Source organism: Nicotiana attenuata, chromosome 7 (genome assembly GCF_001879085.1).
Source record: "Nicotiana attenuata strain UT chromosome 7, NIATTr2, whole genome shotgun sequence".
Lineage (NCBI taxonomy): Eukaryota > Viridiplantae > Streptophyta > Magnoliopsida > Solanales > Solanaceae > Nicotiana > Nicotiana attenuata.
In genome coordinates, this window is record NC_031995.1 from 15952322 (window position 1) to 15977847 (window position 25526).

A 25526-nucleotide genomic window follows, 5' to 3' on the forward strand; every position below is an offset into this window, starting at 1 on the left:
TACATAACTCAGGGAGGAAGTCCTAATCAGGCTTCCTATAGTGTAACTTCTTATTTTCATTGCTACTTATGTAATTCGTTCCAATGTTGGTCTTTAATAACTTGTTGTAAACAAGTATTGGGGTTGGCTAGTGAAAGGGATGGGGTAAATATTCATGCCTTAGCTGTTAAGGGTAGAAAAACATGTTATTAGGTTTATGTTCCTAATTGCGCAATAAAAACCATGCTTAGGTCATACATGCATTAGAAATCATGTTCTTAGGCCTCATGTTTGTTGTTTCAGCATGTGCACCCTTACAAAATCATGTGTGAAAATCTGCTAACAATTAGCACCTTACTATTATGTTCTACGCTGCCATGTGCATTTAGAAATCCTGCTCTTAGGAAATCCTGCAATCCTTTTTCTGCATTTAGAAATCGTGCTTTAGGAAATGCTGCATACAAATCATCATGAGCTTTATACATGCATCTTAGATACCATGTTTTAGGATCTTATCCGTGCTTGCATTCACACTTAGTGTAAATTGCTGGTTATAAAAGAGGTAAAAATAGCTTCACACTTGATTATCCTGTTTAAAATAACTGGTAATAATTTCTGCATTCGTATCAACTAGAACAACATGCTCTTAGGGTAAAACAATTTCCAAACTCTCTTTTAATTATTTTGAATAACTGTTGCATACTATCTTACGCCTAGGCAAGCCTTAGGTAATCAACTTTAAATAAAACCAGAATCATCTCTATGATTAGTGTCTAATTATCAACTGTTAAATCAGTAGGCAAGCCTGATTCGGACTTCTTTTCTAAGTCATGTGATAAATCTGGTTCTGTTGTTATCACTTAGATACCATGCATAGAATTTAAATTCAGACTTTAATTGTGTATGAGTCATGCTGTCTATGTGTATTACCTGTGGAGGTATATTTGAGCCTTTCGTTTGTCTTTCATGCTCCCCGTAATTGAAGTCCTACTTGTTATTGTATGTCGCCTTAGTATTTTGCCTTTAAACCTGAGGGTCTGCCTAGAACCTCCTTCTTATAAGATAGGAGTCCTAAATTCCTCCGACACTGATAGAAAGGGACGGGTAACATCATGCGATAGGGGTCGAGACCAACCTTCGATTTAATTAACTTCACGGGGCGGGAAAGGGTAGATATAGATATGATGACCGGTGCGCTAGTGCCACGCGTAGCCCCTTTTAGTATCGGGTATTGTGCTGATGTGATCCATATTACAAACAAACCTAGGACACCCCTCTTTACATTCATGAACGTGCTTAGATTATAATACTTTTCAGAATCTCGCCGTCTTTCAAACATTTGTGTCTTTAAACTTAAATTCCCTACTATTAGAGCCATACTTGCTTACTTGCTAATTGTACAAATTCACAAAAAACTGTCTGGCCAGGAACCACACTAGTGGATCCTGAGGGGTGCCTAACACCTTCCCCTTAGGATAATTTCAAGCCCTTACCCTATCTCTGGTTATCAAACGTAGTTATAGATGAACCTTATAGGTGCCCTAACGCACCTTAAATTGTTAGGTGGCGATTCTTCAAAAAATGCAAACCCCCTTTCCCAAAAGGAAAGAGTTGTCCCAACCAAAATATCATAAAGCCGATTCCCTCTGCGAGGAAAGGAAAAAAGGGGGCGCGACATCTGTCCGATAACCACGTTGAACTCCTCTCGTCGCACTTCAATCTACAATAACGATAATAATGCTATCGTTAAGCTACGAAAGATGCAAGTATCGTCCAACGAACGACGAGCTTAATTTTATATTAATATGAGTAGCATCTCCCCTTTTTTCCTTACTTTACCAAGTCCATGAACCAACATGAACCCATGCAACCTTCACCTATATACATTCATCACCCCAATACAAATCAAGCTACTCAACAACAAGTTCATAAACATCAACACCGAAACTAATATTTAACACGACAAATGGCAAGCTCGGATTGAATCCCTTTTGAACTCTTTAACCCCAAAATCATTTATTCATTAACTTAATAACATAGCTAGTATGATATTAAGTAAATAGGAGGACATCGAACCTCCTATTCATCTCCTTATTCACCCTCTAATAGCCCAACAATCTAACAACAACAACAAGTACAACTTTCCATTGTTATGTTGTCCTTTCTCTTCATACTCACAGTACCAAGAACAAGTTCAACATGTAGACAATATTTTATAATAACAACATCATAAGATAGTCATTTTCAAAGGTTTCCAACCATTTAGAGTTCATGGAAACAACCTTTCCGAAATAGTCCATTAAAAACAATAACATCTCAAACAACTTCAAGAACATGTAGTAGGATGTTATACTCATCTTAAGCAGAAGAAAAAACATGAAATTTCAGCCAAGCATAGCCCACAACTATCCTCAATGACACCACAACACTATAGGTGTTGTATTCTCTTCATGAATCAACTTTTGGTGTTCAAGTTGTTGTGTAAACACATGTAGTTTGCCTTGAAAATCTGATTTATACGAAGGAGGGACTGATTATTACCTTAATCAACATGAACAATACGAAATCTAAGGTGTCTTACCTTTGATGAACCCTCCAAAACAGCCACAAGATGAAGAACTACGATCTAGCAAGCACCACGGGATTCCTAGCACTGGATTCATATTTTTATCTTAGGTTTTCACCCTAGAATCATGGAGGAATTCATGGAGAGAATATCGGAGGGTTTGGGAACTGTTTTGGACGAGAAAAATGAGTTAAAACGACATAAAATTGACATAAATAGAAGCTGGAGTTTTACGCCGACTTTGTGGGTCTCATTGGAGGTGCTTGCGCAGTCTCGCAAAAACCCGAATATCTCTCTACTCCTATGTCGTATCGACAAATGGTTAAATGTAGAATCCTTGATCAGCTGTCTAATATATTTTTGATCACAAGGTTAAAATATATTCGTAGTGACAATGGTGGTGAATATTTTGGTCCTTTTGATAACAATTGCAGAGAATAAAGGATTCGTGATCAGAAAACTCCACCTAAACGCCTTAATTGGACGATTTGGTAGAGAGGATGAATAGAACTCTAGTTAAGAGAGTTAGATTCTTGCTTCCAGATGCTAAACATCAAAATACATTTTGGGCGGAAGCACTCAAAACTATTGCTTATGTTATCAATTTATCCCCTAATGTTCCTTTGGATGATGTCCATACAGAGTTTGGTTTGACAAAGATGTTTCTTATGATCGATCACTTGAGATTGTTTTGGTGTAAAACTTATGTGCATGTTCCTGAAGATGAGATATCGAAGCTGGATGTCAAAACTAAGTAGTTAATATTTATTGGCTACGGTCAAGATGAGTTTGGGTATCGTTTTTATGATCTAGTTGATAATAAACTTATTAGCTGAGAAGATGGATTCTCAAAGTGATGAGAGCTTAGTTGATATTGGTCTACTCCCTCCGTTTCAATTTAAATGAGGTAGTTTGACTCAGTACGGAAATTAAGAAAAAAAAGACTTTTGAAACTTGTGTTAAAAGCTTAAGGGGTAATAGCTTTGTGGGGCCATGCCACTTATGTGGTTATAAAAGCTTCTCATTAAGGGTAAAATGGGTAAAATAAAGAGTTTGAAGTTGAATTATTTCCAAATTTTGAAATGTGTCATTTATTTTGGAACGACTAAATAGGAAAGTACCTCATCTAATTTGAAATGGAGGGAGTAATTTCTATTGCCAAGGCACCTATTGCACATGAAGGACCCCAAGACAATAATTAAGATAGTGATCAAGATCAAAATGATCATCACGATGTAGATTTTATGGATGCTCCAGTTGATGAAGTTATGGTTGATCAGCAACCAATTCCTCTCAGGTAACTGCTTTGAATGCTCCTGAAACCTCTCTTAGAAGATCAACAAGGGAGAAGCAAATATCCATGTGGCTATGCTCTTGATGAGTATGTAATTTTGACTGACATGAGAGAACCTGAGAGTTATGATGAAGCCATACAAGATACTCACAAAGATCAGTGGATAGAAGCCACATGGAAGATGAGATGAAGCTACTGCATGATAATGACACATATGAGTTAGTGAAATTGCCAAAAGGTATGAGAGATTTATCAAATAAATGGATATTAAGAGTAAAGAAAGATCAACATATATTTATACCTAGATAAAAAGCATGATTAATTGTTAATGGTTTTGGCCAGAAGAAGGGAGTCGATGATAGATCTTAAATATTCTTACCTTATGTTTTGATGATCTAACAAACTTTCTGACAAGAACCAGTTAGGGAACCTGATCTACCTTGGATTGCTGCAAACTTCAACGGACTCCAGTAAAAGATGAATTGCTACACATATAGGAGCTAAGAACCAAACAAGGACCTGATGCTCCTGTGGTTCCTATATAGCAGCACAAAGTCATTGGGACACAGCTGGAACTGAAGTGATTGGCGGCACTGTTTCTGCCGCACTGCACCACACTGTCAGCCCACTCATTCTCTAACCAAACAAAGTACTCACATCATTTCAAGTGATGTGACCAAGATGTACCAAAGGCGTTTTCATACAAAACATCACTGAATGGTTTTAGTTTAATCATTCAAGCCTTTAGCAAAAACAGAAAAGATCATTCTCTCAAGCTTGAAGAACAAGGTTGAACGCCACTATGGACCAGTTCTAAAACGATTGATTATTGCTGTCCTAGTTGAGTTGTAACCTTGTTATTGCACTTACAATATCTCCTAAATTGCTTACATAGAAGTTTACTGATTAGGAACTCTCTTGTAAATCCTCAGACTCGTTGAGTTTAGGTTGTGGCTAGATTTAGTCATAATGAAAAGTCTTTGTAATCGTAGTATTGCAAAGTGGCTTGTGGTGATAGCACCACAAGTTAAAAAAGCCTTTGTAACTAGGATAGTCACAAAGTGGCTTGTGGTAAATGTGCCACAAGTTAGTTTGAAGTCTTTACAATCGGAAGCATTGTAAAGTGGCTTGTAATAGGTAAGATTACAAGTTAGTGAAGTTAAAAGCCTACAGGGTAGGTCGTGGTTTTTTTATCCCCTTGTGCGGGATTTTTCCACGTAAAAATCCTCTGCCTCATTTACTTACTCCCTTACTAAGTGCTCTCAGAAGAAACTTGTAGAGGACCAAGTACTCTACGATTTGGTGGACCCATACAAGCTAACAAATGGTATCAGAGCGGGTTCCTCCTATCAGGTTAACACCTAGGAAGGATTCTCATGAAGGCTCCACTAAATTTTGAAGGAGGACAATCCATATACCACCCACCCAAGTTTGATGGAAAAAAAACACTATTGGTGGTGGAAAGCTAGAATGCATGATTTAATCATGGCTGAGGATTGCGAGCTTTGGGATGTTATCTGCGATGGTCTGTTTGTTCCAATCAAGGTACAAAATGAAATTCCTTTTTCTGTAAAAAGGACCACCGAAGAATACACTGAAGCAGAGAAAGAAGCGATGGAGAAGAATTTTCGTGCCAAGAAAATACTGGTAGATGGATTGGAACCTAAAGAGTACGAGAGAATCTCTACATGCGACACTGCCCAGGAAATATGGGAGGCTTTAAAAATATCTTATGAGGGAACTACACAAGCAAAACTAGAAAAATCTAACACTGATGATAGTTCCACGATGGCAATTGAAGGCAAGGAGATTGAATATGACTCAATGCTTGCTTTGATGGCTCAATCAGACAATGATGAAGACAATGGCAACGAAGAGGTAACCTTCAGGGATGTTCAGAGAAATCTAAAATCCTATTCTCCAAAAAAACTCATGTGTTTAGCTGATGTTTTAATTACTGCCTTTTGTAGTCTTGCGGAGGATAGGGATTCCTTGCTCTTAGAACTAGAAGAATCTGAACATATTAGAAAAGACTTAGTTGCTGTAATTACAGATCAAACGAAAGCCATTAAAATTCTTAGAAAAGAAAAGAGTGATCTCTTGGCAGAAACTTCTGACCAAAGGGAACCAATAGCAAAGCCTTTGACTGAGTCAAAACCTGAAATCTCTGAAAGAGGAGAGGAGATAGTGAGTAAGGAATATTCTAGACTTGAAGATGAGGTGAAGGCCTTAAAATGTAGGATGAGTGCTGAAATTGAGAAAAACGAGCTCCTCCAAGTCAATCTAGAAAAAGTAATGAATGATCTTGAAAAGTCTCTAAAGTGGACCTGGTCCGTAGAAGCTACCACGGCCTTGTTCACTAATGACAGTGAAAAAGGGCGGACGGTAGGGTTGCCAAGGAAGAAAGATCCTTACAACCCTCACAGTAAGAACGCCACTGCATCTGATAACTGACCTCGCACCCAATGTGGGAACACTGGGCACTCCATGGAAGGTGTCCAGGCCAAGAATCAGTCAGTACCAAAAGATAAAGTGGCTGCTGAAACTGTGACCACAAAAGAGGGACCAGGTTCTACTCACAGAAAACGCACTTTACCTGCATGGACTAAGAGAGCTCTTATTCATCCTCTTGGTTACTACAAGGGACCCAAACTTGTTTGGGTTCCTAAAACTAACTCCTAATTTTCTTGTACAGGGAACAGTGAAGGGAAGCGGTCAACAACGGTACATGGATAGTGGATGTTCGAAACACATGACTGAGAACACCACAGACTTTCTTTCACTAAAAGCCTTGCAAGGAGGGAGTGCATCCTTTGGCAATGGCAAAAAGGGGTACATTCTTGGAGTTGGAAAAGTTGGGAAGTCACTCACTCACTCTATTGAAAATGTGTACTATGTCAATGTACTTAAGTACAGTCTCATGAGTGTTTCTCAAATTTGTGATAAGGGAAACAAGGTGGAGTTCTTGTCCAAAATATGTACAATCACTGACCTTGTGACTGGTAAAATAGTTCTGGTGGCCAAAAGATATAAGAACATCTATGTTGCTGACTTTGAATCCTTACAAAATGGTGATCTGAGTTGTTTGAAGGCTATTGACGATGATGCTGAACTTTGGCACAGAAGATTGGGACATGCAAGCTTTTCTCTTTTGAACAAACTAATTCAGAAGGACCTGGTCCATGGTCTGCCTGTGTCATAATTCAAGGCTCAAAAGGTTTGTGATGCCTGTGCGAGAGGAAAACATGTGAAGTCCTCCTTTAAGTCAAAAAGAGATGTGAGCACCTCAAAGCCGCTCGAGCTCCTGCATATGGATCTGTGTGGACCTATGAAGGTGCAAAGCAGAGGAGGAAAGAGATACATTTTCGTGATTGTGGATGACTATTCCAGATTCACATGGACTCTATTTCTCAGAACAAAAAATGAAACTTTTGAGGTATTTGTGGCCTTTTTATGAAGAAAATCCAGGTAAAGATGGAGTCTAGAGTTGTTTATATCAGATCAGATCATGGAACAGAATTTGACAATGTCAAATTTGATGAATTCTGCAACGAAAATGGAATCACTCACAACTATTCAGCTCCCAGAACTCCCCAGCAAAATGGAGTAGTAGAAAGGAAGAACAGAACTTTGGAAGAAATGGCAAGAACAATGCTGATTGACAGTGGACTTGCAAAAAATTTCTGGGCTGAAGCTGTCAACACTGCCTGCTATTTAGTGAACAGGTGTATGATCAGATCACTTCTGAATAAGACACCTTATGAATTGTTGAATGGAAGAAAACCCAAGCTGACTCATCTTAGAACATTTGGATGCAAATGTTATGTTCTCAACAATGGAAAGGATCAGCTTGGTAAATTCGATGCCAAGAGTGACGAAGGAATATTCCTTGGGTACTCTTCTCAAAGCAAGGCTTACAAGATATATAACAAGCGGACTCAATGTGTTGAGGAGAGTGTCCATGTTATCTTTGATGAATCTTATCCATCATGTGAGAAGAGTGTTGAGGAAGATCAAGATGGAGAACCCTCACTTGTTCCTGGTGAAGTCATTAACATGACAAATGGAAAGACAGACATGATGAGTCAAGTAAAAGAGCCAAATGAAGACAATGTTGCCTCATCATCAATAGAACCAAGCACCTCAATCACGACCACAGAAGCTGAAGAAAGGGTGGTTGATGCAGTTCAGGGAACTCCACTAGCACTTGAAAGAAGGATAGAGGAAGACCAGCCAAACATACTTCCCTCCTCTCAGAGTGAAACTCAGATGCCTAATTGGAGACACCAAAGCTCTCACCCTATAGACAACATCATCACTCCTCTAGACTCTGGAGTACAAACCAGGTCAAGAGCCAGAAATTCACTTGCCTTGTCAGCATTTCTCTCCTAGATAGAACCCAAAAACATCAAGGAAGCTTTGAAAGATACAGACTGGATTACCGCCATGCAAGAAGAACTGCACCAGTTTGAGAGAAACAGTGTGTGGCACCTGGTACCCAGACCCCCAGATAGAACCATTATAGGAACCAGGTGGGTGTTCAGAAACAAGCTCGATGAACATGGAATTACCATAAGAAACAAGGCAAGGCTAGTTGTCCAAGGCTACAATCAGGAGGAAGGGATTAACTATGATGAAACGTTTGCTCCTGTGGCCCGGATGGAAGCTATTAGAATTTTAATCGCTTTTGCATCTCATATGGAATTCACCTTGTTCCAAATGGATGTCAAAAGTGCATTTTTGAAAGGAATACTTAAAGAAGAAGTCTATGTAAAGAAACCCCCAGGGTTTGAATGTCATGAGCATCCTGAATATGTGTTCAAGCTGGACAAAGCTCTGTACGGGCTAAAGTAGGCTCCTCGAGATTGGTATGAAAGATTGCCAAAATTTCTCCTAGAAAATGGTTTTAAGAGAGGGAAAATTGACAATACTCTTTTCTTAAAGAAACGAGGAAGGAACCTGCTCATTGTTTAGGTTAATGTTGATGATATCATTTTAGGGGCAACGGCTGACTCGCTGTGTGAAGAGTTTGCAAAACTTATGGGAAGTAAATTTGAAATGAGCATGATGGGAGAATTAAACTTCTTCCTGGGTCTTCAAGTAAAACAGTCTTCAAAGGGTACTTCCATTTGTTAGCAAAAATACATTAGGGAACTTCTGAAGAGGTTTGACATGGAAGCATCGAAGGTGATAGACACTCCCATTGCAACTGCCACTCGACTGGACATGGATGAAGCTGGAACTCCTGTGAATCAAACTATGTATAGAGGCATCATTGGGTCTCTCCTCTATCTCACTGCCAGTCGACCTGATATTGTTTTCAGTGTGGGGCTATGTGCAAGGTTTCAATCAAATCCTAAGGAATCTCACTTGAAGGCAACTAAAAGAATACTAAGATATCTCAAAGGAACGCAGGACCTGGTGCTATACTATCCATCAGGTGACAATTTTAATCTAATTGGGTATGCTGATGCAGACTATGAAGGTTATCTTGTGGATAGAAAAAGCACTTCTGGGATGGCTCACTTCTTAGGATCATGTCTTATCTCTTGGGGTACAAGGAATCAAAATTCAGTGGCTCTTTCAACAGCTGAGGCTGAATATATAGCTGCAGCATCCTGCTATGCTCAGCTTCTGTGGATCAAGCAGCAACTGGAGGATTTTGGAGATCTCACTGAGAGTGTGCCCCTCCTATGTGACAACACCAGCGCACTTAACATGGCAAAGAATCCAGTTCAACATAAAAGGACCAAACATATTGATGTGAGGCATCATTTTCTAAGAGACAATGTGGAGAAAGGGTTGATATGCATGAAGTTCTGTAGCACAGAAGATCAAATTGCAGACATTTTAACCAAGGCACTAAGTAGGGAACAGTTTGAAAGAAACAGAGTAAAGCTGGGACTTTTGAGGCCAAATTGAGGACCAGATTCCTTTTGAGTTGGCTCATGTTATTAAGAAATAATGGGTTCAAAGTGTTTTCTGGCCCTGTCTAACTTACTTCAATACCTTTGCAGGTAAACACGCATGATGAGCATAGAAGCAGTAGATGCAGTACGTGACTGATAAAAGAGGATTGATTTTTTTTTTTTAAAAAAAAAGGGCCTGAAGACGGAAATGTGTCTCAAGAACCAGGTTCTTGTACAAAAGGTTAGTAGTTCACGTCTTAAAAGGTACAAAATACAGCTGCCACGTCATCAACGTTTCAGATTCAGTGGTCACGTCTCTTCAATTCAAACGTTCCATGTCCCTATGAAATATCACAATTTTCCACGCCCAACTGCCGTTTCAGAACCGGTGCCTATTCTTCTCCCTTCAAAATTATTCTCCTTGTTTAAAAACCCCTCTCTTCTTCACTTCTTCGCCATAAGCCCTCTTCTAACTTCACCCAAAAGGGGAAAGGATCTCCACACCACCTCTCTCAATGGTCGAGAAAATTTCAAATCCCTCTGCATCATCTGTCCCCCTCTCCGACCCGTCTATGGGACTTCTCGGCGTCTCTGAGTCAGTGTCACCCTCTATCAACCCTACCGCTACAGTCACCCCTTCCCTAGCTTCCCTACCTCCTTCCACTCGGAAACTACTATTCCGTTCTCCCCGTCTCCTGTTGCCCACACAAGTCAAACCTCAAGTGGCGAACAAGGTCAAATTACTGAGATCACGAAAGACTCCGCCATTGTTGCAGTCGACTCCATGGTCGTGGAAGCACCGGTTGTTGAAGAAACGACGGTGTTTGTGGTGTCCGCTGATGGGGTATTGCAGGAGGTCGTTTCCAAGAACCACGCGTCACAAAGTGTAAGGGCATAAGGTACCATTATGGGAGATGTAGCAGCATACACTACTGGGGGTTCACATGGAGAACCTGATCCCTCTCAGGAGGACCCAGGTCTAGCGTCTAATCCTCAGGACAGTGTTATTTCTACGTTTAATGATGTGCCCCTGGAAATTCAAGGACCAGAGATGCACTTGAGTGATGAAGAAGACCTTGATAATGTGGCCCTTGACACATTCATCAGTAAGCGAAGAACTGTTTCGACCCCTGAGTCTGAAATCAAGAGACCCACCACCAGGCTCCAAGTAAAAGTGGCCTACGATTCTGCACTCCAAAAGAGCAAGAAAAATAGTAAGATGAAAAGAAGAAAGCTGGTGAATGATGGTGTACCTGTAGGTGATGAAGTTATCCCTATTGTTAAGGTGGAAGAAGGATCTCCTGAGGAACCCGGTTCTCTTGTAAGGCGGTCCTCGAATAAGGCCGAGCCGGTTTCTCTGGAGAAAGGGTCTACTTCCAAGTCTAGCATGCAGAAGGTAGTGAGAGATGAGGAAACTCTTGTCAAGTCCAAAGGGAAAAGTAAAATCAGTGGAGAAAAGCAAAGGAAACGCAAATATGAAACAGTTGAAGAACCTAATTCTGAATAGAAAGCACGAAGTGAGGTCTGCCTGGGCTCTGAGCGATTGAGGCACCAGAAAGTTCTGCTGGGGCGTACGTTTGACCCCACCGTCTAAGAAATGGCCGGGATACGTCAACTCTTGGAAATGGTGGAGTTTTAACAGTGGACACATCTTTTCTACGTGGATGCTCCCAAAGTGTATGAGGAGGAGGTCCAGAGTTTCTTTGCCAACTTGTTTCCAGTGGTTACTAACCATGTTTGCGGCTTGGTCAATGGTGTGGACATTGTATTTGATGTGAAAGTGCTTGGGGAAATTTTGCAAGTTCCTACAGTTGGAGTGAAGAGTGTTCGAGATGTTTGCCAGTACAACTTCCGAAATGCAGTGGTGAAAGATAATTCCAATCAGAAAGGGGAATAGATTCACAAAAAACACTGCTTCCTATCTACTAGTTGTTGTTTGAGCTGGTTAACAAAGTCCTATTGCCTCGAGCAAAAAGGCGATATATCACTTCCAGATCTGATTTATTCTTAATGGAGCAATTGGATGGTTTCCACCCTATGAGTTTGCCTGCCATAATGATTGAGCATATGCAGAAAGTGGCTGATTTCAAGGACGGCAATCACGGGCTTCCTTACGGATTCTTGCTCACGCGAGTGTTCAAACACTTTGGGGTTCCTTTAGGTACAGGTAAAGTAGGGACCCGTAAACAAACATTCTCTCAGACAACCTTGGAAGAGTGTGAGTGTACTGAGATGTATGGGGGTGTAGGAAGCACTTCAACTCTGTCTCAACTCATCAATGCCCAGAACAGTGCAGCTGAGGAGATACGTCGATTGAAGGCCAGAAACGTTATCTTGGAAGGCCAACAAGCTCGAGCGGTTCCCATGTCGAATGATGAGGTGATTCGCTTGACCCAAGAAAATGCTGACCTCAGGGCGCAAGTTGAGAAACTGGAGGCTGAACTGCTCGCCGAGCAAAAGTCGGGAAATGCCCGAATAGACCTTGTTCTCCAAACACTTGCTGCAGCTTACAAGCCTTTTCCTCCTAGTGCCCCCAAAGATTCCCTTCTGTGACCAGTTTTCTGGATATTTCTTTTCTGTTGATGTTTGGTGGTTGTTTTTTTTTTGTGTGGTTGGGATGTACTACTACTACTGCTCCCGTGAACAAGTCAAATGCTGTCTCTTCCTTTTTCAAAGGAAGAGGCATATTAAAAATTTATTAATATGCATTCTCTTTTATTTTGTCTAGTGCTTCCTCTTTGTCTTCTATTTTTCCTCATGTTTGTGTGCACATATGTGGCATGGGTAAGCTTGGCTGGAATTCTTTGCACTTTTATTCTTTCTAATGATGCCAAAAGGGGGGAAAAAGAATGAACTAATATAGGACTCAGGAGGAACCACATTGGGGGAACTGGTTCTTGTGTAACTGAAGGCATCGTCTCAGGGGGAACTCTTTGACACTGCTGGGAACCACATTGGGGGAATTGGTTCTTGTGTAACTGAAGGCATCGTCTCAGGGGGAACTCTTTGACACCGCTCTCTGATGCCTTAATTCTAACCTTATAACTGTTTAAGTTTGTCATCATCAAAAAGGGGGAAACTGATAGATCTTAAATATTCTTACCTTATGTTTTGATGATCTAACAAACTTTCTGACAAGAACCAGTTAGGGAACCTGATCTACCTTGGATTGCTGCAAACTCCAACGGACTCCAGTAAAAGATGAATTGCTACACATATAGGAGCTAGGAACCAAACAAGGACCTGATGCTCCTGTGGTTCCTATATAGCAGCACAAAGTCATTTGGACACAGCTGGAACTGAAGTGATTGGTGGCACTGTTTCTGCCGCACTGCACCACACTGTCAGCCCACTCATTCTCTAACCAAACAAAGTACTCACATAATTCCAAGTGATGTGACCAAGATGTACCAAAGAGGTTTTCATAAAAAACATGACTGAATGGTTTCAGTTTCATCATTCAAGCCTTTACCAAAAACAGAAAAGATCATTCTCTCAAGCTTGAAGAACAAGGTTGAACACCACTACGGACCAGTTCCAAAATGATTGGTTATCGCTGTCCTAGTTGAGTTGTAACCTTGTTATTGCACTTACAATATCTCCTAAATTGCTTACTTAGAAGTTTACTGATTAGGAACTCTCTTGTAAATCCTCAGACTCGTTGAGTTTAGGTTGTGGCTAGATTTAGTCGTAAAGAAAAGTCTTTGTAATCGTAGTATTGCAAAATGGCTTGTGGTGATAGCACCACAAGTTAGATAAAGCCTTTGTAACTAGGATAGTCACAAAGTGGCTTGTGGTAAAGGTGCCACAAGTTAGTTTGAAGTCTTTACAATCGGAAGTATTGTAAAGTGGCTTGTAATAGGTAAGATTACAAGTTAGTGCAGTTAAAAGCCTACAGGGTAGGTCGTGGTTTTTTGATCCCCTTGTGCGGGATTTTTCCATGTCAAAATCCTCTGCCTCATTTACTTACTGCCTTACTAAGTGCTCTCAGCAGAAACTTGTAGAGGACCAGGTACTCTACGATTTGGTGGACCCATACAAGCTAACAGTCGACTTTGATGAAATTTTCTCCCCTATTATGAAGATGTCTTCTATTCGTATGGTTCTAGGCCTAGCCGCATATCTAGATTTAGGGGTTAAGCATATGGATGCAAAGACTGCTTTTCTTCATGGTAGTTTAGGTGAGGCGATTTATATAGAGTAGTCTAAGGGTTTTGTAATTAAGGGAAAAATAATTCTTCGTCTGCAAATTGAAAAGGAGCATGTATGGATTGAAACAAGCTCCAAAGCAATGGTATTTGATGCACATGCGACGCGATAAGGGGGCTAAAGCACCTGAATATATTTCGGGAATAATATTTTAAAAATGTGAAGCTTGTGCAGCTTCATAAGGATGATATGTGATTATGATCTGTGGCACATCAGAGTGACTGTTGTTGTTATTTTTGTGTTGAAACGATATGTGAGTTCTTGGGTGTGTCATGCCTGTTACGTGATTTGCTGCGTTGTTTTAATGTGCTAATCTGTGTCACCGTTACTACTTGATGAATTGGTTGTTACCTACGTGGAGTATTCATACAAGGGTTCTTTCACATGGGCCGTGTGAGATTCTTTGAATGCAAGGATTCAAGGTAGAGCTGCCTTTTCATCGCAGACCCTTGGAGTCCTTTCCTTATACTTATATTTTCTACTCTCTATCCGAATAGTATTGTATTTAGGGATATTTGTATGTATTCATTTAGAGCTCGTGACTCTGTACTACCTAGTCTTAGGGAATTATTGTGACTATTGTCCTGTTGGCTTGTATCACCTTTATTCCGCATTTATATTAGACTCTTCTTGAAAGTATCATGTTTGTCTGCTTAATTATTGCAAGTGATCATCTTTCCTAGTTTTGGATACTAAGTGCCATCAAGATCTGTGTCACCGTACGGACGGTCATAAATGCATCACTTTTACGATGTATTTATTTTATTTGCGACATTCATAACTGAACAAAAGGTTGGGATTTCGGGGCATAGCTTCATTTATCATAGTTTTGAGCCCTAGACTCCGTAGGAGGCGATTTTGAGGAGTGATTTTCATACCAAATTATTGGGTAAGTAATTTTGATCCATTTTTTATTACATAACATGACTGTTTATAAGATTTGACATCTAATGCATTAGAATATAAGAGATCTTTTTGGGGATTTTGACTATATTTTGAAAATCTAAAATTTGAGATTTGAGAGTAGAATTGGACTCGAATTTTAAATCAAAACACATTGATGCGCATGCAGAGAGATAAGGGGGTCCTTATGCGTGTGATGCAAGTAAGGGAAAATACTTCATTTTGATGTACATGCGACGAGATAAGGGAGCTAATGCGCGTCAAGCTATATTGGGAAAAATATTATTAAAAAATGATGATAATGTGGCGTGATAAGGATGATATGTGGCACATTATAGTGACTCTTGTTGTTATTTTTGTGTTGGAACGCTTTGTGACTTCTTATGTGGGTCATGCATTTTACGTGATTTGCTGTGTTTTTTCAATGTGCGAATCTGGAGTAATTATCTCTTATTTTGTTGAGTTTTGGGTTACGTAACAGATTTATATAAATAAATTGTTATCATGATTTAGTTTATTTTATTTTTGATAAATTCTAATAAAGAAATTGTTATCATGATTTATTTTATTTTATTTTTGTTAAATTCTCTTTTAATATTTTATTGGTAATTGACACAGATACGATATACGTTGTGGCACGAGGTCTTTGTCGTACAATTGTGGAATTTGTTGAGGCACAAGGTCTGTGTCATGCCAGTGTGACTTATATTGTGGTACGAGGACTTTGTAGTGCGAGTGTGACTTATGTTGTGGCAGGAGGTCCTTACCGTGCGAAGGTAATTGGTAATGTGGGCACCAGGTTCCATGTGTATATAATTCGTGATTCGTGACTTGTGATTTGTGATTGTGACGTATGGTACCTTGGGGTGATTCTAGTTGTAAATCTGGTGTCGGTACGGTTGATGATTAGATTTGTCATTCTTTTCCTTAGTTGCTTTAACTTCTATTTCCTATGTGCTTTGATTATTTTGTTGTTTTTTCACATGATTATTGTTTCCATTAATGTATTTTGTTTTCAATTGTTAGTTGTATATTGGTATTCAGCACAAGTTATTTAATTAGTGATTGTCTTGACTTGAACCTCGTCATTTTTCTACTATGGTTAGTCATTATACTTACTGGGCACCGACTGTGGTGTACTCATACTACACTTCTGGATATTTTTTGTAGATCCAGGTGATGGAGATAGTTGACCCGGGCCGTGTGAGCTTCTTTGAATGCAAGGATTCAAGATAGAGTTGCCTTGTTCATCGCAGACCCTTGGAGTCCTTTCCTTACACTTATACCGTCTACTCTCTATCCAAACAATATTGTATTTAGGGATATTTTTAGGTATTCAATTAGAGCTCGTGACTTTGTATTACCTAGTCTTGGGGAACTGTTGTGATTATTGTCGTGTTGGCTTGTTTAACCTTTTTTCGGCATTTATATTAAACTCTGCTTCAAAATATCATGTTTGTCTACTTAACTGTTGTAAGAGATTGGCTTAGCTAGTTTTAGCTACTAGGTGCTATCGATCACGATTCTTAAGATGGGATTTTGTCTAGTGACAAGACATAAATATTTCACGTGGTTCAGTCAATTGACATACGTACATCCACAGCGGAGATAAGCAATCCATTATATAAAAAAAAAGTATAAAATATCGAGAGAACAACCTCACAAAGAGGCACACACAAGTGATAGCATAACACTTGTCTCGCAAATTCTCCCCCTGAACAAGACTCCCATACCCCTTATGGACTATATTGTGGATGTTAATGAATGACAAGGAAGTATCCTCATAAAAGACTAAACCCTTTTTCTCCAATAAAAAGGACTAGCCAAATATAGGAGATTACTAATTTTCATTTAGGAAAAGGAAAAACTAATTATGGTAAATATGTGGCACTTCCTTCAAGGAATAGGAAAAGACAAATATGGTAAGAAAATCGCGACAAATGCCTAAGATAAAGGCCTTTGATATCATTTACTTCAGACATGACTCATCTTTCTACAACAACAACAACAACAACAACAACAACAATAACAAAATTAGTGTAATCCCATAAATAGGGTCTTGGTAGGGTGGTGTGTACGTAGACCTTACCCCTACCTTATAAAGATCAAGAGGCTATTTTCGTTAGACCCTCGGCTCAGGGAGGAGATAAGATAAAGCAGCCAAGTAGCAAACAATGGTAACAACAATATAATATGGTAATGAGTATAAATAACACAACATCTAATAATATAGAACCATGATAAGATAATACAAAAATCTAGTACGTTGGGTAAGCCTAGGAGGAACACACTACTATCAGTCAACCTACAACCTTAATCCTCGACATGCACACCTTCCTATTGTGGGTCATATCCTCGGTAAGCTGGAGCAACGAGATGTCATGCCCAACTACCTCTCCCCAATACTTCTTAGGCCTACTACTTCCCTTCTTCTGACCCGCCATTGACAACCCCTCACACCTCCTGACTGGAGCATCTATGTCTCTTCTGTTCACATGCCCGAACAATCTCCTCTTCGATTCGCACAACTTGTCCTCCACACATCCACCCCGCTCCAATACGAGGAGTAACATCCTCGTCAATCTCCATGTTGCCTTGAATCATAGACCCAAGATACTTGAAACTATCTCTTTTAGAGATGACTTGAGTATGAATCTTCACTTCCACTTCTTCTTCATGCATCCCACCACTGAACGTGCACTCCAAGTACTCAAATTATGACCTACTCAACTTGAAACCTTTAGACTCCGGTGTCTGTCTCCAAACATCCAAGCTAGCGTTAATTCCGCCGCGTGTCTCGTCAATCAGATCTATGTCATCAGCAAATAGCATACACCATTATACTTCCCCTTGTATGTGTCGCGTCAGCACATCTAATGCTAAGGTAATCAAAAACGAGCTAAGAGCCGATCCTAATGCAACCCATCTCCATTGGGAAATAATCCGAGTCTCCTTTCGCAGTCCTTACCCGGGCCTTCGCTCCCTCGTACATGTCCTTAATCATAGTAATGTACGCAACCGCGACACTGCTAGCCTCCATACATCTCAGTAGAACCTCTCTCGGGACTTTCTCATAGGCCTTCTCTGGATCAATGAATACCATATGCAGGTCCTTCTTTCTCTCCCTATACTGCTCGACCAATAACCTCACAAGGTGAATGGCTTCAGTCGTAAATCGGTCTGGCATAAATTCGAACTGGTTCTCGAAAATAGTAACACTACGTCGCACCCTTCTCTCCACCACCATCCTGAGAATGACATTAAACAAACCAGTAAGCTACCCCAAGCCTGCACGACCCACTTCTTACTAAAATTTCACTGGTATCTCGTCCTGCCCGGTTGCCTACCCCTGCTCATCTTCCACATAGCCCCCTCAACCTCCTCGCTCCTAATGCGCCTACAAAAACCAAAATCCCTCTGACTCCCTGAGTTTTCTAACTCACCTAGCATGATGTTTCTTTCCCCTCCCTCGTTCAGGAGTCTATGGAAGTACTCCTACAAGCTACGTGTGATATACGCCTCTTCCACCAGAACCTTACCCTCTTCATCTTTGATGCACCGCACTTGGTCCAGGTCCCGAGCCTTCCTCACCCTAATCTTGGCTAACCTGTACATCTTCGTGTCGCCTTCTTTTCCCCCAATTGCAAGATCCTCATACAAACGCTCAAAAGCTGCAGTCTTAGCCGCCGTGACTGCCAACTTTGCCTCTTTCCTTGCCTCTTTCCTAATTCATCTTTCTAAATGAACCTAAATTTAAAATATTTTCACCTTCATGCTAATAATTATCGAAGATCTAAATTATTATCCCTCTCCTCATACGAACATGCATGAATTGATTTGATACGTACTCTTCAAGGTACATAGGAAGAAGAACAGCTTTCCCCATACTGAAGACTGAATTAACGGAGGATAAAGAAAATCTAGTCTTATTTGGACAAGAAAAAATTTATATGTATAGACTAGCAGTATATATTTCTTTTTGCGTGTAGTATGCTTTACAAGGGAATTGAATTTCCACAATACCCGTCAATATAACTCTCATGTTTTTAATAGCAAACAGACAATTTCACAACCCTACCAAAAAAAAAAAAAAAAAAAAAAAAAAAAAAAAAAAAACGAAGGAAGACGCAATTTTTTAAGCTTCTCGAAGCAGTAATTTATGGGAACTACATGTCAAGTTTAATCAAGTTTTAATGGCCGGCTTCACACAAGTGGAATTGTCTTGCCTCATCCCCAAATGAAAATGGGCTTTTGCAGCTTTCAAAACTCCATAGTTTCTCTATGGATGCCAACTACGTAAGAATTGGCCCCAATCATATTCAAACTTCAAGGGATTCCTGTATCAGTTAATAATGTCATTGTAGACCCATCTTAATTAAAATATTTTAACAACGCAACTACTATTGTAATTATAATGTAATGTATATAAAATAGGGTAGAGGGGAGATATTTTTGTAGATGTGACTCATCTCTTCTTAAGTTCAACAAATGAAGACGTGTGCAGTTCTCATGGTCGGTTTAGAAATAAAACATTACTACTCCTACTAGTTTGGTCGACTTCCCTTGTAATCTTCATTGAATATTATTTTATTGGAAATGATGGCTTCAAAAATTAAAATTAGGTAAAGATACACCTATTCTCACGCCCCACAAATCTCACTGTGGCTACGTTGATACCTAACTCAACTCACTAGATAAGTCAATATTTATAACCAACCAAAGCAAGACAAGTGAGGGGTAATCTACTGTTATAATATAGATAAAACATAAATGACTCTCAAATCATCAGACAAATATGGAAAACACTATAATATTCTTTCAAATTCGGTAGTACGAAGTCATGATCTGCTAAGATGAAATACAATTGAGTCTTATAATACAAGATTTTCGTCTAGTTAAAGATACACAGTATGAAATAAAGGAAGGAGACTCCATAATATGCGAGCCCTTAATAGCAGTTCACCGCGAGTCTCCAATGGTCAACTACTAGGCAACCTCCTGGACACCACTGGGATCAATATCGGAGTCTGTACAAAATATGCAAAAATATAGTATGGGTACAAAAAATAATGTGTACTTAATAAGTATCCAGTCTAACATCGAAAAAGTTCATAACAACATAGAATCTCTAAAAAAGTAATCAAGAACAACATATATAGTAAGGTTCACAAATCAGAGATAGGATAAGTGTGCTTCTTAGAACAAGATAACAAAATCATAATTCAATTGTTATATTCGCATATAAAGATGATATGCACCAAGTAAAACCAATATGAATTCTCCTACATGAGTTTAGGAAGTTTAGGCATCCTCAAGACTCAATCATAAATAATATTCATCATATCCAATGTGCCCCAACATAATCCAGCATATCTCATGTACTCCAACACGATACGCGTATCACCTACGCTTATAGGGCCCAATATAACTTAGGTGATCACCTGACTCCGAAAGGACGACTCTAGCTTCACGAAATTTATCGTGCAATAACATATCAATATCAGAATAACTGCACCGCATAAGCCATCGCCCGATAACAATATCATTCCACTCACAATGTCCCACTGTTCCATAATCGTATTAATTAGTGTTCAGATCTCCATCTCTAATAATATATAAATATGCTAAGGAGATATTAAATAATATGCACAATGACATAATAAATAGAGGTGCGAATATGTGTTCATGATATAAAGCATTACTTCGGCCAAAATAAGTATATTAACATCTCCAGATTAGCCCATCATACCCAAATAAGTTGAGTATGAACAAATGACTACAGCCTCAACCGAAGATATCAACCTGCACCTTTAAGTTGCGGCCGCTGGCAGCGCATAACGAAGTAATCCGCCCCTATCAAGTTTTCTGAAAGCAAACTGAATGGAATGTGTCTTAAGTGAATCAATATAAGTCGGGGAGCTTATGGACCTTTACAAAGATAATGATGAGTTAACACATGTTTTATGGAAGTATTACGAGGGTTGGAGGCTAAACGAATCAAAGATATTATGACCCGTACTTTCAGGGCAATGCTAGGAGTTTATAATATGCTAAGGAATTCATGTTTAAAGATAATTGAATCATATAAAATTTGTATGTTATGTTTTGAAGTCAAACAAGTTGTAAAATAATAGCCGAAAAAAGTTGTCGCAAGATACGTTCATAATCTTACTGAAATTTGGGTCTAATGTCACCGAGCTTTTCTTTCAATATACTATGAGTTACAGGGTGAAAACTCACCAAATCTAATATACATGAGTCCTATTTCCAACGCATTGGATCATTCGTGGATACAATGTTGGAGTATAAAATATCATATTATCGTGATACTGCACAGGCAGCCTCTATGGGACCCACCTAGGCGGTGCAAGCTTATCCTTTTGTTATAAAAATGGAGGACACCCTTATCTCTCTCATTTTTCGGCCAGAGCACACACCATATCTCCCAAAAGTCTCTCTAAGACCTCTCAAAGTTTTAAGGGTTATTTCTAAGGTAAACCACCAAAGTCTAACATCAAGAACCCTGTAAAAATAGTGGAAAGTTCTTCTATCGTGTTGTTGTCGCATTAAGGCTCTTTTAGTTACATTTTAGGGCTGATCTTTGGTCATTTTATTCCGACCATACTTCACCCCCACACTCTCTAATGGTTCCGTAACAGTTCCATAAGGGTTTGAAGGCGAATCCACGTGATTACATCTAATTTTGGCAATCAAATATTCGTTCTAGTGAAGAACAACACCTCGTTAAGGCTGTGTTGTCGTTGATGATTGTTGTGAGTTGTGTTTTGCTTAAATTTCAAGTGTTTTATACTAGGCTAGGTATTTGTAATACTCTACTACCTATGCTTGAAATTTTTGTATGTTTTTTGCATTATTTGAGAAATATACTACATGAGGATACTTGATATAGTTTGAGATGTTATTGTTCTTAATAGACTGTTTTGGAAGGGTTGTTCCCAAGAAATATAAATGGTTGAAAACCTTAGAAATGAATTTCTTATGATGTTGTTATTATGAATATATTGTGTACATGTCGAACTTGCTGTTGCTACTATGAATAAGAAGAGAAAGGACAACATAATAATGCAATGTTGTACTTGCTGTTAGTGCCGGATTGTTAGGATGTTTGAGGGTGAATTAGGAGATGAAATTTAATATCACGTTGGAGATGTTGTTAATTTAATTAATAAATGACTTTGGGGTTAAAGGGTTCACACGGGATTCAATCCGAGCTTGTCCCTCGTCATGTTAAGTGGTAGTTTCGTTCGTGATGTATTATGCCCTTATTATTGTGTAGATTGAAGTATATCTTGACCTGCTTTAGGTTTTACTTTGGTGTCAAGGAAACAAAGGTATTTTAAGACTAACCCATTCCTTCATTTTGGTATGATCCCGTAACTAAACGCATTTTGATAATGAGACATAAAGAGAAGTTCGTATTCCTGAATTTATGTACATTATCCTAGTATCATAAGTTATAGTATTCTCCCTTATTGGCACTTTATATTCAGTTAATTATTGTCTTCTGTCAGTCAAGAGACCAGAGGACTACATATATACAGTATTACAGTAATTTCACCACCACCGAGCTATAATCGGTAGGCGGGTCTTTTATGGGGCAACCTCCGATTAGCTGGTAAGTTATATACCGAGCCTAATGTGGTCGAGCACCTATAAGCGAGCCCATAATGGCAAAGTAATGATTAAGATACTGAGTCTAGTATGTCCGAGCGCCGATGAACGAACCTACTACGGCCAAGCAGTTACTTATACCGAGCCTTATAGGGCCGGATTACTATTTTACTAACCATATTGATAGAGTTGAGTTAGTATCAGCATGTAAGCATATATTCAAATCATGTTTGACTCCAAGTTACTTCCAATTATTATAATATCAGTTCAGTTTCAGCTTTAAGTTATTTTATTTCCTTACATACTCAGTACATTACTTCGTACTGATGTTTCTTTTTTCGAGGACGTTGCATTTCATGCCTGCGAATTGTGATAAATAGCCGGATACACCTTCCTAGTAGATAAATCCAGACATCAGCTTGATTTGTAAGCTCTACTCCCTAGGAGTTACCAAGTCCAGACTTTGGAGTCTCTTTTATATATACAGACTTGATGGGTAGGTCTGGACCCTACCCTAACCATTATACATTTCTGTTATCTCAAGAGGCTTGTAGACGTATCCTGTATATATTGTATGCCAGTATTGTGGCCTTGCCAGCCCTGTGTACATGTTCAGTTTGGTATTGCTGGTTATAGACATTCATGGAAGCCTCGTCCGCCGGCACAGATATTTATATGAGCTTTTGGGTATGTATATCCCTAATATTTTATAAATGTTATTTTCAGATAATTTAGAATATGACCTTGTCAGTGTTGATTGGTATTGTCAGCTTGCCGGTAGGCCTCGTCATCCTGAGTTAAGGGCTACCTCTTGGAGTTTACTGTTATAGAGCGGTACGCTCGGCCGAGTATGGCACCGGGTGCCGGCCATGCCTCCTCCGGTTTGGGCATGACAAATGGTTACTTTCAAAAAATATTGCTTCAAATCAAATTAAAAAGGTCTATTTCCCACATAGTTCACTGGTCAAACCAATGATTCTCTTCTCAAGGTATTCGAGAGAGTCTTTTGTCAATCTTTGGAGGCACCATTTTTTACTATTGGACAAATTTCTCCTTTAGTTTTCTTCTTTTTCTTATCCATAAGTATCCCTTCAGAAAAGATTATTCCAAAATAAATGGTCAATAGTTATGAGAGGTGCACTGGCGGTGAGCAGAAACAAGGTTATTAGATACCTCAAGAAAGCCCGACCAGAACCACACGTGCAAGTTTTCCTACTTGTGGCTCGTCCATGATAACTTCTTCAAATTTGTGTGAACTGCCAGACCTCTCACGGATGATCCCTCCAGTATGAGCGAACCCTTTAGACCTATTAAGAATGGCTGACACTATCCCATAACATGTCATAAGCCTAAACATAATTTCTAACATGAAGAAATAGGCTCACATAGTCATACAATCAAATAAAGCATTTGTTAAGATGTTCAGACAACAGAACAAGGCATAAGAAAGCCTAAAATAACCCCAAACATGATATGGCATTAATTCACTCCTAACAAGATTAGACCAGAGACTTACCTTCTTTTGTGATAACATTAATCCTCAAATACCGCTTTTCCTTTGAAATTCTTCTTCAAATTTCCCAAATCTATCCAAACAACACTCAAAGAAATCAACCAATGCTTTAGGAATCAATTTCAATCTAAAAATCATCAATCTTTAATTAATTTTGGAGAAGCCAACAAAAGTCAATACGGACCCACATGTCCAGAATTCGAAATTGATTAAAATATTCGACCACCCATGATCTCCCGAGTCCAAATAAATACTTTGTTTACAAATTCAACCTCAAATCGGTGTTTAAAACTCCAAAAAATAATTACTTTTTATGTCAAAACCCTCTTTCTCTTTCTTCAAAATTTTAGATTTAGTTGTAGAAATCCATGGGTATTCAATAGCTTAGGTCACATCCAAGTTAGAATCACTAACCTTTGAATTTGGGGTAAAAATCTCTAATCTGACCAAAATCTTACCAAATGTTGTGATGGAGCCTAACCTTCTTGCTGGTCAAGCCAACAGTCAACAACATTTATAAAGCAGATATAAATAACAATATAGAATAAGTCTTAAATCCAATATCATAAAATACATAAACCAATGTAGTGTCTAAACACAACCACAACTGTCTAATAGTATGCCCAAAATCTGCTGTCACATCATCACAAGCATCTAACAATCAAACCTAGCCTCAAATAAATAGTGGTGAGGGATCGACACTGAAAATTACTAACAGTCCAATAGCAAGTGAAGAGAATGAACAGAACAAGAAATAAGGTATGGTATCATCAAATAGATATAAAAGGTAATGGCGCAAAAATCTAGAATTTAGACATGTTTTTTCAGACAAATAAATGCAACACGATTTATAATATCTCAATTATTTCATAAGCATAACATGAATCAATCAATGTTTATAAATAAGAGCAACTGCATGAGTCTAGTATGCAAATACATGCTCATGATACAATCTTAATACATCAAAACATCAATCCATATGCCTGACACTGGCCAAGTGTCCAAACCAAAAATCAATTTGTGTACTTGAGCTCAGTAGGCCCAAAGTAACATAAGTAATCACTTGACTCCGGAGGAATACATCCAAATTCAAGCACCGTTGCAGCGTGCAACCCGATCCACTCATAATATTGTTACAACATGCAAATCGATTCTATCCTAGAATTATTACAGTGTGCAACCCGACCCAATCATAGTACCATCAACTATGATTAACTGATACCGGTCACAATGTCCTTGGTGTCAAAGTCCTCAACGTTCCTCAATATTTAAGTCTCTCACTTGGTGCACCAGGAAATAATAACAAAATGCGGATGAATGTTTACATCAACAAGAGAAATCTATGGCTAATCATGTAATTCAACTTCTCATATCAGTTAATTATGCTTATTTAATATTCTTAAGTCTGATCATAATATCAAACATGAGAAGACAAGGCAATAGCCACTAAATCATAAATCAAGGCGAAAATACGACAACGGTCGATTCAATAAGCCATAAGTCATAGGCATGATCTCTAAT

General features: G+C 39.0%; 1 protein-coding gene across 1 annotated transcript; it reads right to left on the reverse strand.

Moving 5' to 3' along the window:
* LOC109229858 lies at positions 17315 to 18746 on the reverse strand. Its single transcript, XM_019395408.1, has 5 exons — positions 18709 to 18746; positions 18378 to 18584; positions 17783 to 18108; positions 17592 to 17670; positions 17315 to 17549 (listed from the first exon to the last, which is right to left on the reverse strand). The coding sequence occupies exons 1-5, from the start codon at positions 18744 to 18746 to the stop codon at positions 17315 to 17317; spliced, it is 885 nt and encodes a 294-aa protein (XP_019250953.1).